Below are 17,500 nucleotides of genomic sequence, written 5' to 3' on the forward strand. Positions count from 1 at the left end.
GCTGTATTACTGAAAAATGCATTGGTTATATAAACCTATCATCATAATCCCACAAATATGAACAATTAAATTTTGAACAACAATTAAATGTTTCAAGTAGGTCTATTTAATAGTAGCATTCAAGATGAATGATCAATAAAAATAAAACGCTGCACAGTCTTCACTGTAAAAAATAAATATGCAATGACTAAAAGATATATGCTATAAAAAATTAAAAATAATGCTACAAAAGTTTCATTTTCTCTTTAATATGTGACACAGATGTATTAGGTTACTGTCACTTTAAGGCAAATTATTTTTTTGATGCGGATATACATTTAAAACACAACGGACTGTGCTTATGTGAACCTTTTGTGTTTTTGACATAACAGCGTGTGTATTTGACAGTATAAGAACAAATACAAGACGCGAAAGAGAACTTCATGATGATTAGTAGGCTAACTGAGATGTCTGGAACAGAGTTAACGTTATATTTGCGATGTATGTATGCCGTTGAATGGGGATGTACAGACTCATCGCAGCATGTAGAATATACGTTTCACTGTAAAACAATCTAAAGATCTCTCAGCAAAAGTAGAAAGAGACGAATTTGTAATAAATCACTCTGTGTCTCAGTTTAAATGGTCGCAAAAGTGCTTGTAGAGCGATTCATCTTGTTCTTCTATGTTGCCGGTTCTGCGTCAGTTCTGTGGCATACTGCCGAATAGCGGTGAACTTTGGAACAGCAGCGTTTCAAGTACCGAAAACAAGCAAAATTCTGGTATTGAACCGTTTGAAATCTAATATGTACCGGTAAATTTCCAGAACCGGTTTACTGCGCAACCCTACTGTTTAAACAAAACCCTTTTTGCCTCGTCAAAAACAGCTATGCTCACAGCAACCCGTTTTGGTGCATGTCTCTTTAAATGATAATGAGTTATAGCGCACCCCACCCCCCTTCCGTCCGGCGTGTCAACACAACACACGTGTAGTACTGCCATGGCAATGGTTTAGCTAAATTATGTTTACTACTCTGCGGTTAGTTTCGTTTTAAACGTCTCAAATCATTCGTCCGGAGACTAAAAAATCCGTCACAGCAAACAGCATCCTAATGCGCTCACGTTGTGCGTGTATGCTTGCTTAAAATCCACAGAATGCGCACCTGCAGATCTCAGTGGAATTACCTGGATTTTAGCGTTTGTCGTTAACAAGTTATAACGTTACACACACAATGTGAGAGCATAACTAGTATGCTGTGGCAGATTTTTCAGCCTAAGGACGAATTATTTGGGACGTTTAAAACGAAACTAACCGCAGTGTTCGCCCCTGTTCATTAGCAAAACAAACAGCTTGCCTCAGCTGAACATATTAACGCACATAATGTATTAACATTCATACAGCTAAACTCCAAGTGTCCATTTGTCAAATAACATATAAATATAGAGTAAGTTTAATACTGGCTTTGAATGTTCTGTTTAGCCCATGACTGACTTAGCTCCCTTCGCTATCATATGCTAAGGTTATCCTCCTATATATATGGTACATATATAGAGAGTTGTAAAGGCAGCACAGAAGATCATTGGCTGCCCTATCCCCTCCCTGATGGACATTTACACCTCCCGCTAGGGATGGGTATCGTTAAGATTTTATCGATATCGATACTGCTTATCGATACCGGTACTTATCAATACTGTTATTGATACTACACTCTATAATTTGATGCAAAAAACACATGATGTGAAAAGATGTTAAACATTTTAAGTTTCTTTATTACAGCTGAGCTTTAGAACTGCAGTTTACAAATGCTTCTGAGCAAACAGAAAATGCCACATAATAGGGCTGCACGATTATGACAAAAATCATAATTGTCGATTATTCCCCTTGTAATTGTAATTGCGATTATTTATTTCGATTATTAGCCCTTAACATTTTAATTGTATTTTTTTGTTTTATTAATGCTTTTTATTTAACAACTGCATGCCATACTCTTTAAATAAACATCCAAAAACAAAGCTGTGATCCTGAAATACTTTATTTCTGATACAGTATAGGCTCAAATATGGTTCCACTCGACCATAAATCAGTAGTTGTCGAGTAATTCGCCACTTTTTTCAGATCTATTTCAACGTCTTCCCGGCATTTTGAACTTGAGAGAAGTGGTTGCGGGAGGGAATGACATATCTCTTATCCAATGTGTTTATTCGCTTTTTAAACCCTGCAATGCAAACAGTGTTAATTGGGGTCATGTCTTTGGCTATGAAATAAGCAATCGCGTCTGTTATCTCAGTTTGCCGTCGAGAGCCGGCTGGAAATGGAGAAAAGCTAAGCAATGATTCGGTAATAGATATCTGTGTCGACGGTCGAGATCGATTCGAACTTGATTTCTCTTTCGCTTTAATGCACTCTTCTTATTGCACTCTGTGATTGAACTTCATGTGATTGTACAGGTTTGTTGTGTTAGACAGTGGTGCAGCAACAGTTTTTCGACATAACGTTTGCTTGCACAATATTACTTTCTGTTCGACGTCGTTGCTAGTAAATCCAAAATAATTCCATACCACAGATGATGCTTTTCGTTTTGGTACTAATTCTTGCATCTGCCCAGTACATGACAAGTCATGCGATGTTCTTTTATCAGCACACGTTTAGTGTGAACTAACATCCTTCAACACGCATTTAGAGAATCCGCTCACAACCGCATAGAAAATAAACAGTCTGGTTGTTGTTAAGGCCACACCTACATATTCATGATAGGCTGCTGATTTGCTACTGCTTCTAAAGAGCAACAAACCTGCTGACATGCACAGAAAATAAGCATGAATGGACAGTTGTAATCGCTGCTTTTAACGATTACATAATCGTTGGACCTGTAATCGTAATCTCGATTAGTTTTTCGATTAATTGTGCAGCCGTACCACATAACAAAACGTGTGTGTTCCTTAGCATACCACTTACTGCACTTAGCATGTGCATAGGAGCACATCATAATGTAATTCAACATATTTACTTTACATCACTATGGTTATTTGGCTGGTAGACCGTATTTCTTTTTTCCTTTCTGGTTTTAGGTCTACATAAATTTAAGTACTATTTTCTAAGCACGTAATATTTTTTTTATTATATGTACTATTTTTTATAATTTTACTAGCACATTTACTTCAATTTACTAAAGTAAGTAAATATACTCTGTATTACACCTTCTGTGTAAAACCATACAATGTGCAATATATCATATCAAAATGGGCAAAATATATATATATATATATAGTGCAATATTTTTACATATATTTAGACATGCCCATACCTGAGTACCGTATTTCATATCTTTACAGAATGTACATGACTACTCACAGACTTGTGAAGCGTTATCTAGCGTATTGTTATTCTTATTCTTTGCACTGTTGTATGCAGATGAATTTGACTAGTTCTGACTACACTGAGAATGGACGTTGACTTTTTTCAACTTTCGATTGTACATCGCTACAAAGTGACAATAAAGGCATATTCGTATTCTATTTTCTATGGCTATTCTATACATCGTACGTCAATTTCAGACTGTTCATAAACATTATCACTACATCGTGCAGCTTGCTGCTCTCATCCTGCAGTTGTTCTTGACTCCCTCCGTGGGCTGAGGAACAACTTTGAAGCTAAGATATCTGCTTGTTCCAGTCCCACGTTGGAATAAAGCTCCTCAGGCTTGCACAGTGACGTGGCAAGACAATGAGCATTTGTCTTTACTCTATTCGGTTGTGAAGGGGCATTCCCAGAGATAAATATACCTCTCCTGTCTCTTCTAGGGCTGTGCAAAAATATCGATACATGTAACTATCGCAATATTTATTTTTTCCGATAGTGATACCTCTACTGTCGATATTTTTATTTTAAATCATGTCATATACGTACGGTCAAAAGTAAGTGGAAGCGAGCATGGCAAAAAATATAAGAACGCTTGGAGCCCTCAGAGCTGATGTGTAGGTGTGCTTTGGTTTTCAAAATAAATAACAATGACATTTATTGTGCGTTCACGGATGTGACACCAGCACATTTACAGCACGGATGAAGCAGGGGTTTTATACTGCCCATGTTCATTGTTTTAACTGTAATGCACCACAACAGCCAAGTGACTTGCGTGACCCACCTTATTCCCCTGTGCTACCCACTTGAGGGGCACAATCCACAGTTTGAGAACCCAAACCTCTGATCTAAAGGTCCATGCATCGCACATGATGGCCACTCTGCAGAGGTAAGGGATGTTTTTACACTTATCCTTACAGAAAACCCCGGTGGTGGACAGCATGTTGTATTTCTAGCTCTACTTTTTACATTTTCTATTTAAAGTATTGCAATATATTGCAAATGTGTATCGTTTCGAAATACATGGCAATATATTGTATCGTGACCCATCTATCGTGATATGCATCGTATCGGGTGGCACTTGCCAATACACAGCCCTAGTCTCTTCCGAGGTTGGGACTCTGTGCAGCGACTACATTGCATGTTGCATGTTGTCCACGAACTTTAGCCATGGCGTTACGTACACCGCTGTCGCTTGTGAAAACAACATGCGCCGTGGTTGGAATTGTGTAGATTAAGAGGCGGTAATAATTTGATCCTGCTTTTACATCACAACAGGAGCGAAATCTGAACTGCTCGATTTCTCACATGCTTGCAGGGAAAGGCTCATCAAAACAAACTTACCGGGATCTTGTTTTTCACGTTTTCTGGGTTGCTAGATGCACCGGGGACCCGATTATAGCACTTAAACACAGAAAATTTAGGATTTTCATCAGATGACTCGTTTAATAAAAACACACAAACTATAATAAAGTTCAATGACATGTGCTTATATTAAACACAGACCTTACAAAACGAATAATCACAGCACACATCAAGCAAAAAATAAATAAGGCACTTACGTTAGTTAAGTTGCCTATATTAACAAAACGAGTAATCACGGCACACATTGTTCAACAAATAAATAAATAAATAGAAAAACGAATATGAAATGAAAAATGTTTATGTTAATTACAGGGGTCAAATGGCGCTAATGTGTTTTTCTGTGTCTTTGGTGTGTTATAATTTGCCATGCATGTAGACACGTAAAATTGCAAAAATGAAAGTGTCGGAACAAAAGATGCATTCTATCTAAAAGCGAATGCTCACCCAGACCTGCCTGAAACGCCTCGTGAAACCACACCCCCACAAATCTACGTCAGTTTGTGGTATGATTTGACCTAGACCGCTCAAATGTATACGCAAGTCAGTACTGTCAGTACAATTGCTTTGGAACGTGATGTTCCAAATATGGTAAGAGGCGTTACATTTCCATCACACGCTTGCAGTATTCGACCAATCACTACACACTGGTTAACTGGCCAATCATAGCACACCTCGCTTTTCAGAGCGATGAGCTTTGTTAAAAATCTGTGCGTTTCAGAGAGGTGGGGCGAAGAGGAGATACAAACAAGCACGTTATGTGGAAAATACAGCATTTTTTAACCTTAAATCGTGTATAGACATCGCATTACATCTAAAACAAACGATAATATTCATTTTAGCCGTGTCATATAAACCCTTTAAAGTTTTTCAGTAGTATTTTGTATAACTGTTGTTATTATTAAACTTAAAAAAAAACATTTTTCAAAGTAATGGGAACAACTTGTATACACACTGGGAAGACACACAGTGCAAACTTACGAACTCCTTGCAATTCCCTGGTTCACGAACCCTGTTTGAGAAACCCTGGTCTGTATTGTTTGTGGTACAGTTTTGTATTATTTTGTATATTTTTATTTGCCTTCTGACCTCAGAGGTTTCATTCAATGTTAGGAATGTCAGACTGATATTTCCCTAGTGTTTCAATTAGCTGTTTGTATCTTTACAATGTTTATATATCCTACATTAAAAAAATTTTTACAGTGTTGCTTTTTAAGAAAACTCTTATTTATATTAAAGGTACTTTTGTTGTTTTGCGTTCTGATTTTAGAACAGACTTGCTGTTTTTTCCAGCACACTCATAACCATTACTTTTGCCGGTGTCATGTCAGTTCTATGTATGTGTGCACTTAATTAATATTAATAAGGCTTATTATTAGGGTTTAAAATTTCTCTGCATTGTAGAACAAAGTTAGCAGTGTTTTTCTTTCACATCCCTGAAACTTAAATCATTATCTAATGCTCTCCTCCATGTTATATATTAAAGTAAATCTAAATCATATAATACATTTACAATTAGTTGACTAATTGCTTTAATGAGCGACTATCAGTAGACTTGGAAAATCTTTGACCAGGTCAGCTTTATATGGTTGTTCAGCTATCTCAAACCATTTGAGTATTTTAGTACATTTGCATCTCATATTACATTATTATTCCTCTTTTGGCACTTAACATACAGATTTAGTTAATCAGTCATCGTTGTTTATACCTACATAACAATGAATTTGAATTTCAGAGCACTCGAGTGGACCCTGAGGAGTTGTTCACTAAACTAGAGCGCATCGGGAAGGGGTCATTTGGCGAAGTGTTCAAAGGTATTGACCGCCGCACTCAGAACGTAGTGGCCATCAAGACCATCGATCTAGAGGAAGCAGAGGATGAAATCGAAGACATCCAACAGGAAATCACGGTTCTCAGCCAGTGCGACAGTCCACATGTTACCAAATACTACGGCTCATACCTAAAGGTACAGATTGACATTCGTTTCACAGTACACATTGTTGCCTTCGAATGGTAATGAATACAAAGGAGTGCTGAGTTTAATCTTAAAATCGAAATAGAGCTTTCTTCCTTGTGAAGGGTTAATTCCATTGTGATGACTCGCAGCCAAACCCTTGCTACCCGCGCTATGTCACAATACCTGTATTTCTGGAAGGCTGCCATATAGAACGTATGCTCCTAGATTTTGTCTAGCCTCTTTTTCATTGTGTCTGTGTTTCGCTGGTCAGTGTTTATTAGAATTAATTTATTCACGTTGAAAACTGAGGGACTATCTGAATGGTCTCTGTACAGTGAACAATACTGTTTTATAAAGTCAAGAAAATATTCAGTGGCTTATATAGATGTCATGCATTACATGTACAACCTGAAAGGGTTATGTAACAGGCATGGCACGGAGTACCTAATCGACTCGTGCGTTTCTGCATATGTATCGTCTCTATATACACCTGTTATTCTTGTATTGCAATTTCTCAGAAACATTTTGAGCTTAGTAATTACATTTTCTTTTTCAACTTAATTTGGGTATGTGTTGTATGTGCAAAGCTTGAAATAGCCCTGAATAGATCATTTTCTGTTGTTGTTCTTCTTCAGGGCAGTAAACTATGGATTATAATGGAATATCTGGGAGGGGGTTCAGCTCTGGACCTGGTACGTACTTAGACTTTGAATCTCCACAGCTTCAGATGACAATGTATATTATATCCCTAAAATAGTTTTTGTCATAGTTTACTCAATCTCATGTTGTGTTAAACCTGTGTGGCTTCGGTCATGCAAAGGTGAATTTTTAGACTGCTACGTTTTTTCAACAAAGTTGATCAAGTTCCAAAATGACAAAAGCACCATGAAAGTGGTACCGGCACCGTATGTGCTATATAGTGCAGGTCCTTTGAAACCATACAGCCGCTGTGTATTCATAAAATTAGTGAATGCTGACTTAAATATTGCCCATGTGACTTTTGAAGGATTTGAAAATGATACATGTAAAACATTTTGGTGACCTGGAAATGATATATTTGTGTGTAGCTACGAGCCGGACCCTTTGATGAATGCCAGATAGCCACTATGCTGAAAGAGATACTGAAAGGTCTGGACTACCTGCATTCTGAGAAGAAAATCCACAGGGACATAAAAGGTGTGTGCGCCGTGTATTTGCCTCTGTGTGAGGAATATTTGTGTCTGCACGGGATGAGCGGGTGTGACTCTTTTGTTTTTCCACTGCCGTTTGTTTTTCCACTTGTTTAACCTGGGAAGGGAGAGGTGGGTTGTCTACAAAAAGCTACACTGATTGGTTGTCTGTCTTTAAATTTTATCCTGTTTTTTTAGCATTTTATTTTACCATGAAAAAATAGTGCAAGAATACAAGTAAATGTAATGTTTTTAAAGTGAGTTTTTATTACACAGTTTTGGATTTTGTCATTACTTTTAATTATGTTTCTATAGAATGGACTTCTAAATAAAATACCAGTGTTTACAGGTTAGAAGACATAAGAACTAGAAGAACTAGCTTTTAGGTTAGCAAATATTTAATCATTTAATTTATTTATTTAATCTACATTTCCTTTTAAAGTTTGAAACATAGAATAATCTTGTTTAAAAGTCTTGCTTAAAGGTTTAATGTATTTTTAAACATTAGAAGGTTTCTGGCTATAGTTTGTAGGTTACACAGGCCTCTTAGAAAGACAGACCGACAAGATTATGGGGTCATCTGTAACAAAGACAAAATCGAATAGGTTATAGCAACGATATAGCATGTAGCTTTTTATGTAGCTTTACACCTCTACGGCCAGTTGCAGTTTTTAGTCCTGGATAGGAGATTTAAAAAAGCTTGGTACTTAGGTCTGTACTATTCAGTGGGAAGTACTTATCTATCGTGATAACTTTAGTATACGCTGTAAAGTAAGCAGAGATTTTGTTCTGAAGTCAGTTTAGTGTTTTGCTCTACAAGTCCTGCTTGTCTCACACACTTTTGCATTATTATAGCCGCCAACGTGCTGTTGTCAGAGTCCGGCGAGGTGAAGTTGGCAGACTTCGGTGTGGCGGGGCAGCTGACAGACACGCAGATCAAAAGGGAGACGTTTGTGGGTACACCGTTCTGGATGGCCCCAGAGGTCATCCAACAGTCTGCCTATGACTCAAAAGTAAGTCAGTAAATCTACTCACTCACTGTCTGAGCCACGTCACCACGCCAGCCTGCATCTCAACTGAGGCTTAATGTTCACATAACTAGAATTACTCCCAAATGTCCATTGTTTTAAAATGTTTTAACATATTTTTGATATTATCCTAAAATCTTCTTATTTGGACTTGATAGATATGTGGTAAAACCTATTTTGCAGGTTATTCAGGCCAAAACGTGTTTAATGTTTGAGACCTAGCTTCTGTTACAGAAACTGTTAAAATGACTCTGTATTCTAGTACTGTTCATTGTGCACTCAGCATGTTTTTGTCATGTGAGACTGTTTATTATGCTTTCAGGCTGACATTTGGTCTCTTGGGATCACTGCCATTGAGCTAGCCAAGGGTGAACCCCCCAACTCGGACATGCACCCCATGAAAGTTCTCTTCCATATCCCAAAGAACACACCACCCACCCTCAATGGAGACTTCTCAAAGACCTTCAAAGAGTTTGTGGACTCCTGTCTTAACAAGGACCCTACATTTGTAAGTACAGATAAACTCTTGTTTTTTTTTAATAAAGCTCAAACTAAAGATTTTGAGATGTTATATTATCTACCTTTCTCAGAGGCCAACAGCAAAGGAACTCTTAAAGCACAAGTTCATTGTTAAACATTCCAAGAAGACGTCCTACCTCACTGAGCTTATCGACAGGTTAAAGCGCTGGAAAGCTGAGGGCCATAGTGATGGAGAATCCAGCTCTGACTCTGACTCGTGAGCATGCTGAGAACACACATACACATACGCTGATTTTATCATTCGTCTTAAAGAAAATTCTCGCATAGTGTGCTCACCCTCGTGCATGATATTAAGAAAATGTGAAATTGTGATTCTAGTTCTTGTCATTACAATGGCAGTAAATGGTGCCGGTCTTTTCAAGATTCATATCGACATAAAAAAATTATGTAATTAATTTAGTATAATATAAATTATTATAGCAACAATTTATAGCAAAAAAATGGGCATATCAGTATGAAGTGTTGTCAGTATTGAGCTCTTGACTTTGCTCTGCTTTTTAAACATACGAACATCAAACAGTTAATGTTTAACAAATAACTGTCAGTATTTAATGATAAAGCTACTTTTACCACACTCTTGAAAACCTTTTTATGTCCTGCATTATATCAACAAAATGTTTTATGTTTCCGAGAAGTCCTGTGAATTGGCTAAAAATGACCTGCAATTTTGTTGCTTGTAAATCTTGTAACATGATAAAACCCTAACTGCCCAAACTACTGGCAATAACTCCTCACAGAGTATTATCTAATTTAGACATGACATGGTGTTTTCTTCACCAAACTTAATCGTATAGCTAAACAAGTAGTTCAACCACAGATGCCAATGACTGCTATTATGCCACCATATACAATTTTGACCTCACACACTAAGAAACCCAACTGACTGCAGTTTGATCAAGTTGTTGCCATGTATTTGTATGACAGGGAGTCCAGCGGTAGGGACAATGACTTATCTCCTGAATGGTCTTTCACCACCGTTCGTAAGAAGAAGACCGAGAAGCATGTGAATGGAATGGTGAGTTCTGAATGGAGGATGATTTAGAAATTTTTAATTGACAGATTGAACATGGATAACCAGTTCTTATGGATCTCAATCTTTTTTCAGAAAGAAGAGGTTCAGAAGAAATCTGCCAGTTTAACCACAGTGATGGCTCCTGTCTTCTCTGAGGTAGAGATTGGTTTTTCCAGTTAAAGTATTGCAGCTCAGAAGTGAGAATACCTTTTAAAATGTTTTTAGTGTCGATGTTAAAGCTATAAAATCAGACCTAGAATCTGATGCTCTGAGGTTGTATTGATATGTGCTTTATGTGGGATGAGGCACCACCACATACTCATTTAAATGATTAAGTTTACTTCCGGTAAAGCAGGTGGCTTTGTATAGAACATGTAACATCTAAACAAGTGGCAACCTTCTGATCTCTCTCGTGAAGCCAACACAGAAGTGACTTAAACTGCAGTTCATTGACTGGCTCCAAAAGAGAGCAGAATCTCATTGAGCCCCATTTTAAAATGGGCAATTTTACAGCAGAAAAAAACATGTTTACAGCCTGGTACAAAAAAGGATTTTGGTCTATATAGCTTATTTTACCCTTAATGACAACTGTGAGGAGGGTGATTTTTTTTATAACTCACCCGTTTAACTTATATTTAGCCTTAAAATCCTATAAATTAGGTGCGTCAGCTCCAACCACGTCCCGCCGCTTTGCCCATTTTTGATTATCGGGGAGTGCGCTGCTAAAATGGCAACGACCGGCTCCGCTATGGGATTCCTTTTGTGCCAATAAAAATGAACGCAAACTTTTAAAAAACGAACAAAAATATACAATGAGAAAGAAAAAAAACACTTTGATAATGAAAACAATAAACTCAATTGCAAGAATGTGACATGATTTTCAAATAAACTACTATTTTTCTTAACAATTTTCTAAGTTTCGTTTTTGCAAATAATAGTTTTGAATTCGCTGCTATATTTTTCATTTGCGCTTTCCGAGTTTTCGTTTACGCTTCTCAATTTTTCGTTCACCTTTCTGGCACAAATCTCACGTGTGGGCGGGACTTATGGCCACTTTACTCTCATTGGTTAGTGAGATTTGGATTGACAGCTCCCTGACCAGGAAGTCGAAACTGAAGACAGTGCAGCGGATTAGAGAGCAATCTGCTTGCGGTTTTCTGTGTAGTATTGTTTTAGTGTTTGTACATAAATTACTTTCTTATTTTGTTAGTATATTAGCAGGGTTGCCAACTTTCATGCACTTAAAAGTAGGACACGCTTCCAGGCTCTATCACACCGTAACAACAAGCCAACGTCGAGTAAAGACAGGATAACGTTAGCCAAATTCACATGCAGGTTTTACAACTACATGGGTTTAGAGGCCGTCAAGACAGCAGTCTATAATTTATAATTACAATGATATCAGGAAAACGAGATGCCTAGTGAGTTTTGAGGACATAAAGTGTTATGCTTCAAGTTCATATTTCTAATTTATACATTATAATCGTGGTGGCATTTTATGTATTGTTTCTATCTTTAAATGTTTGTTTATAGTTAAAGAAGTCTCTCTTCTGCTTTTCCTTAACCTGTTTTATGTAGGTGTGTAAATACATAATGAAATTGTTGTTTGCAAGAGGCAGACTAAATGAATAAAACATTCTAAAGGCCTCTAATTGTGTCACCTTATGAATGTGTTTTGTTGTAGCGTTTAAAAAACATAAATGTCATTTGAATGTATTGGTACTGTTTCATGAGGTGTACTTTCTGTGAATGTAAAGAAAGGGATATAATACTGTACATTCACCATGAGTTTAAAAAGAAAGATACAGTACTTGACTTATAAGTGGACTTAATTCTTTAAAAGGAAACTGTATGCAAGAGCGACATCGTCATCCTCCTCCTCAGCTGGACACAAGTCACCCTCAGGTACATTTATGTAACCGAGATAATAAAATCGCTAAAAGTTTTAATCTCTGTACAGTAACTATGCAGCAATGTTTTCATTTAGCACGTTAATTTCTCACAACCCAATAATCTGTAACATGTCTTTATTGGATGTTATAATGCAAGTTGTTCGTTCCTTTTTAAGAAAATAATCTTACAGTCCATAAAATAATACCTGACAGAAAGTATAAAGCACTCAATGAACGAGCTAAGTAAAGACAGAATTGCTACTGTACAGGAATAAAACTTTTAGCGATTTCCTTTATTATCTGAATCACATTAATTTACTTGAGGGTGAGTAGGACGATGATGAGGAAGACGCTTGGATCCACACCGCGCATGACTTACCAACTTCAAATACCAATTACTAATATACTAACTAAATAAGAAAGTAGTTTTAAGTACAAACAATAAAGATAACAGCATGCAAATCGTTCTCTAAGATTCGTTGCACTTGTACTGTCTTCAGTATCGACTTCCTTGTCAGGGAGCTGTCAATCAAAAACTCACTAGCCAATCAGTGTAAAGCGGCCTTAAGTCCTGCCTACACTTGAGATTTGTGCCAGAAAGGCGAACGAAAAATTGAGAAGAGTAAAAGAAAACTTGGAAAGCGCAAATGAAAAATCCAGCAGCGAATTCAAAACTATTATTTGCAAAAACGAAACAAAGAAAATTGTTAAGAAAAATAGCAGTTTATTTGAAAATCATGTCACTTTCTTGCAATTGAGTTTATTGTTTTCATTATCAAAGTGTTTATTTTCTTTCTCATTGTATATTTTTGTTCATTTTTTAAAAGTTTGCGTTCATTCTTATTGGCACAAAAGGAATCCCATACTCCGCCCACTTTAAGCTTCAAAACAGCTACTCAGAAACCTACGGGTGACGTCACAGACACTACGTCCGTGTTTTATACAGTCAGAGGTGGGTAGAGTAGCCAAAATCTTTACTCAAGTAAAAGTACAAGTAACTAGAGAAATTGTTACTCAAGTAAAAGTCACTAGTTTAAAAATTACTTGAGTAAAAGTAAAAAAGTATGCAATGAAAAAACTACTCAAGTAGCTAGTTACTTAGTTACTTTGTATCTGATTATATAGGCCTACTACATAAAATTTATATTAACGCCAATATTTTAATATTACATTTTATCACATTACATAATTATCATAAGCAGATATCTTTGCAATATACTAGAGAGACTAAAGAATAGACAAACACAGAAGATACAAGCATTTCTGTAAATTTCATCTAGTCCTGATGTCAATGTAGTTTACACAACTTGTTTAGAATAATAGACCATGTCAAACTAAAGCATTAACTAAACCCAGAGCATTTCCTAAAATGATCTAGATTCTAGAACATCTGCAGTGCTCTCTTAAATGAAATACACATTTTTGAACAAAGCTCATGTTTTCTCGTGCTGTGTCACGTGTGTGTTGTGAAACGCTCTTACTTGTAAACAAACAGTAAACAGTGAACCACACGCCCATCAACAAGTTTTCTTCCTTCTGTTCTTCAAATGTATATTTCTGCAGGCCCACGTCTCTGTGTCTGACAGGTAACGCGCATGTTGCTGTGTCTGACGAAAAGGTCGCGCGGGTGCGCGCATATGGCCGGCGTTTATCATGGCTGGCAAACAATATGACACATTTGCAGTTTTGATTGTATAGATATAGATATAGATTCATATCCACTTCATCCAACACTCTTTGTGTTCTGCGTGTTCTTAAGTTTCGCGCTACGAGGAGTGAGTAATCCTGCTTCAGATGATTCGGATCGTGCTGCGAACTGAACAAATCATTTGAACTGATTCATTAGCCTATTCAAATGGTTTTGCCCATTGTTCAATTAATGCTTTCAAAAGAATCGACTCAAAAGAATCGATCACTCGGGAATGCCCGTAAAAAGAGACGACGACCTTGAAAAGCATATTTTAAAATGAAGGAACGAAGGAACGTCACGCAATGTAAGTTATGTAACGAAGTAAAAGTACAGATTTTCTATTAGAAATTTACTCAAGTAAGAGTAAAAGTACACACTTTTAATTTAACTTAAAAAGTACATATTTTCCAAAATGTTACTCAAGTAAATGTAACAAAGTAAATGTAGCGCGTTACTACCCACCTCTGTATACAGTCTATGCATCTAACTCAAATGGCATCTGCCAAACGAAAAGAAGAATAGGGGACGAAGACTCACAGCAAAGAGTATAGAATACCAAGAGCCGAAAATCAATTGTATGTTCCATCGCAACACTCGTGCCCAGTAGCAGACCTGCGTTTCTGCCATTTTGAGATGAAAGCGACTCTTCAGTCCAATAGCTTTTTGCGATCGCGTTGACAATATAAGCTGCTTTTGAATTAAAAAACTTTTTTTTAAGCTGAAATCATACCTGAATGTTGATAATACATGATGACAAAACCTTTGCTCTCTAGAAACCATTTATAAACTTTATAAACACTTATTAATGCCAACAAATTAAGGACATGTTGAACAATAATTGGGTAGTTGACGAATAAATCATGTGACAGCAAAATTTTGAAAACAAGCTGTTGATATTACATTATTTTATATTATTAATATTTATGTTTATAATATAAAACAGTATAAGATTTGATAAGATTGTTCTTCATTGTTTTTTCCTACATTTTTGCTGTCACACCATAGGACAAATTTGCATATTAATCAGTCAAATACCTAAATTTTAATGGAAAAGCTAATAGTTCATAATGGTATTTTAATGGAAACTATTACAATTGGAGATTGTTTTTGTGTTTCTATAGCAGTAATGCATCATTGCTAAAAAAAATAGAAACCCAGTAGAAACCATCACAGAAATTCTAATGGTTACCATTATGACGTTATTACCATTATTACGTTTCTCAAACGGTAGGCTTGCATTTGTTTTATATATATATATATATATATATATATATACTGTATATATTAGGGGTGTGACAAGATCTTGTGGCACGACACAATATCCTCACGTTTTTGGCATGATGGAGTGCAGGGCTCGAATTGCCACCATTTTAGTAGCATATGCTCCCTAAATTTAACCTGTGCGACCTCAAAATATATTTGGGAGCATTTGTGTGAGGGCATTTTGTTGTGGTGTGACCTGCACATAGTACTACTGTACGTGCGTGCTGTGAGTTACATTGACTGCCCTGGCGATTCATAGACCACGTGATTTTCCATCCCGCGGTGCTACTTTCCAACAGTTTTTCTATGTAAACACGCGCTAGACGGACGGGTTTTAACGTTCGTGCGCGTCTCGCATCTTTTGCAGCGCCGCACGCATGAGCACTAGTGTGAAAGATAAGCACTAGTATGTACGGTGGTTTGCGGTGCGAGCAGCGGGAGTGCGCACTGCACGGCTGAACAGCAGCTGTACAAGTATACAATTGCAAGTTCAAATAACGTTATTTTAAAAATATTCACATGCAAACCTCTTCAAAAACTGATAGTCTTTATCTTACATATGTGCAATGTAAGGATATAATAGTGTGTTTATGTAGTTTTTACCTGTTCCTCTGCAGGCTATAATGAAATGTCAGTGGCTACATGGCCTTATGAAAATTCAGTCAGTGGAGGAAGGAGGATTGACAGTGTGACATGATCGCTTTCCCCTTACACACCCAATTTAATCGTATAACATGCTGGATTTTATATATAGAAAACAACCACAGCTCTTTACTAAAAGCTGCGCCTGTTAAGAAAACAGAAAGCATAGTTTTTGTGCAATTACTTGCCTCTCAGTTAAGTTTGTGACGAAACATGTTGTAGTGTTTACATATTGTTTATTACTGCATAATATAATTCCTTAAAATAGAAGTTTAATTTGTTTCATAAAGTAAAAGTTGATTTTAAAATGCCTACTTTTTTTGCATTTTGTGTTTTAAAGGTGAATAAAAGACTATTTTCCCCTATATATTTCATCACGGATTTCTTTAAAAAAGTCAAAAAATCTCGTCTCGTGAGATAAGTGTCTCCTAACACCCCTAATATATGGGTCAAAGACGTTAAAATGTCCCCATCAAAAGAAATTTACTAAAGTGATTTTATGTCCATAGAAAGCACATTAAATGAAAGTAAAATGTCTGTTTTTGGATAATAAATTGTCAAAATTTGGTTGAAATAATGTTATTTTGTCATTCAGTGTAACACAATATTTATGTACAAATTCTCAAACCACATGCTTATTCTGACTTGTACATATTAAATTATTAAAGAATAATTGAGCATATTACATTTTATTGGGCTTTAAATGAGTAAAAAATTCTTATTGACAAATGGGCAAAACCTATAGGATAGTGGCAAATTTAAAAACAAAAGTAAAATGACAACTAATTAGCATTTGGGGTGAAAGTAATTAGTCTTTTAATGTTATAAATTGATTTTTGTTGTAAATATGCCTGACAAGATTGTTACACTGCATGACATTTTAGTGGGTGTCTTGTGTTAATCAGGGAAAAATGTATGATAATTTATATATACATATATATATATATATTATATATTAATATTATATGTATATTATCTATTATTATATATTAATTTATATTATTTTAACTTATTTATATATGTATGTATATGTATATATATATATGTATATATATATATGTGTATATATATGTATATATTGTATATTATTATATATATGTTATATATTATGTATATATGTGTGTATATGTATATATTGTGTATATATGTATGTATATTGTGTATATATGTATATATGTGTGTATATATGTATATTGTGTATATATGTATTATATATGTGTATATATGTGTTATATATGTGTGTATATGTGTATATATGTATGTGTATATATGTTATATATGTGTATATATGTATGTGTATATGTATGTGTATATGTGTGTATATATGTATGTGTATATGTGTGTATATATTATGTATATGTGTGTATATATGTGTGTATATATGTATGTATATATGTTATATATGTATGTATATATGTGTATATATGTATGTATATATGTATGTGTATATGTATGTATATATGTAGTATATATGTATAGTATATATGTGTATATATGTGTGTATATATGTGTATATATGTATGTATATATGTGTATATATGTATGTATATATGTTGTATATGTATGTATATATGTGTATATATGTATGTATATATGTGTATATATGTAT

The 17,500-nt window shown here is 35.6% G+C and overlaps 1 protein-coding gene across 1 annotated transcript in view; it reads left to right on the forward strand.

The window, feature by feature from the left end:
• The window catches only part of stk26 (serine/threonine protein kinase 26), a 39,674-nt gene that overhangs the window by 17,720 nt on the left and 4,454 nt on the right, over positions 1–17,500 (forward strand). The window contains exons 2-9 of the mRNA XM_057360582.1: positions 6,434–6,664; positions 7,291–7,347; positions 7,723–7,831; positions 8,680–8,837; positions 9,175–9,360; positions 9,443–9,588; positions 10,317–10,407; positions 10,498–10,560. Coding sequence (XP_057216565.1) covers positions 6,434–6,664; positions 7,291–7,347; positions 7,723–7,831; positions 8,680–8,837; positions 9,175–9,360; positions 9,443–9,588; positions 10,317–10,407; positions 10,498–10,560 — 1,041 coding nt within the window. The remainder of the gene's footprint in view (positions 1–6,433; positions 6,665–7,290; positions 7,348–7,722; positions 7,832–8,679; positions 8,838–9,174; positions 9,361–9,442; positions 9,589–10,316; positions 10,408–10,497; positions 10,561–17,500) is intronic.

Source organism: Triplophysa rosa, linkage group LG19, assembly GCF_024868665.1.
Source record: "Triplophysa rosa linkage group LG19, Trosa_1v2, whole genome shotgun sequence".
NCBI classification, from domain to species: domain Eukaryota; kingdom Metazoa; phylum Chordata; class Actinopteri; order Cypriniformes; family Nemacheilidae; genus Triplophysa; species Triplophysa rosa.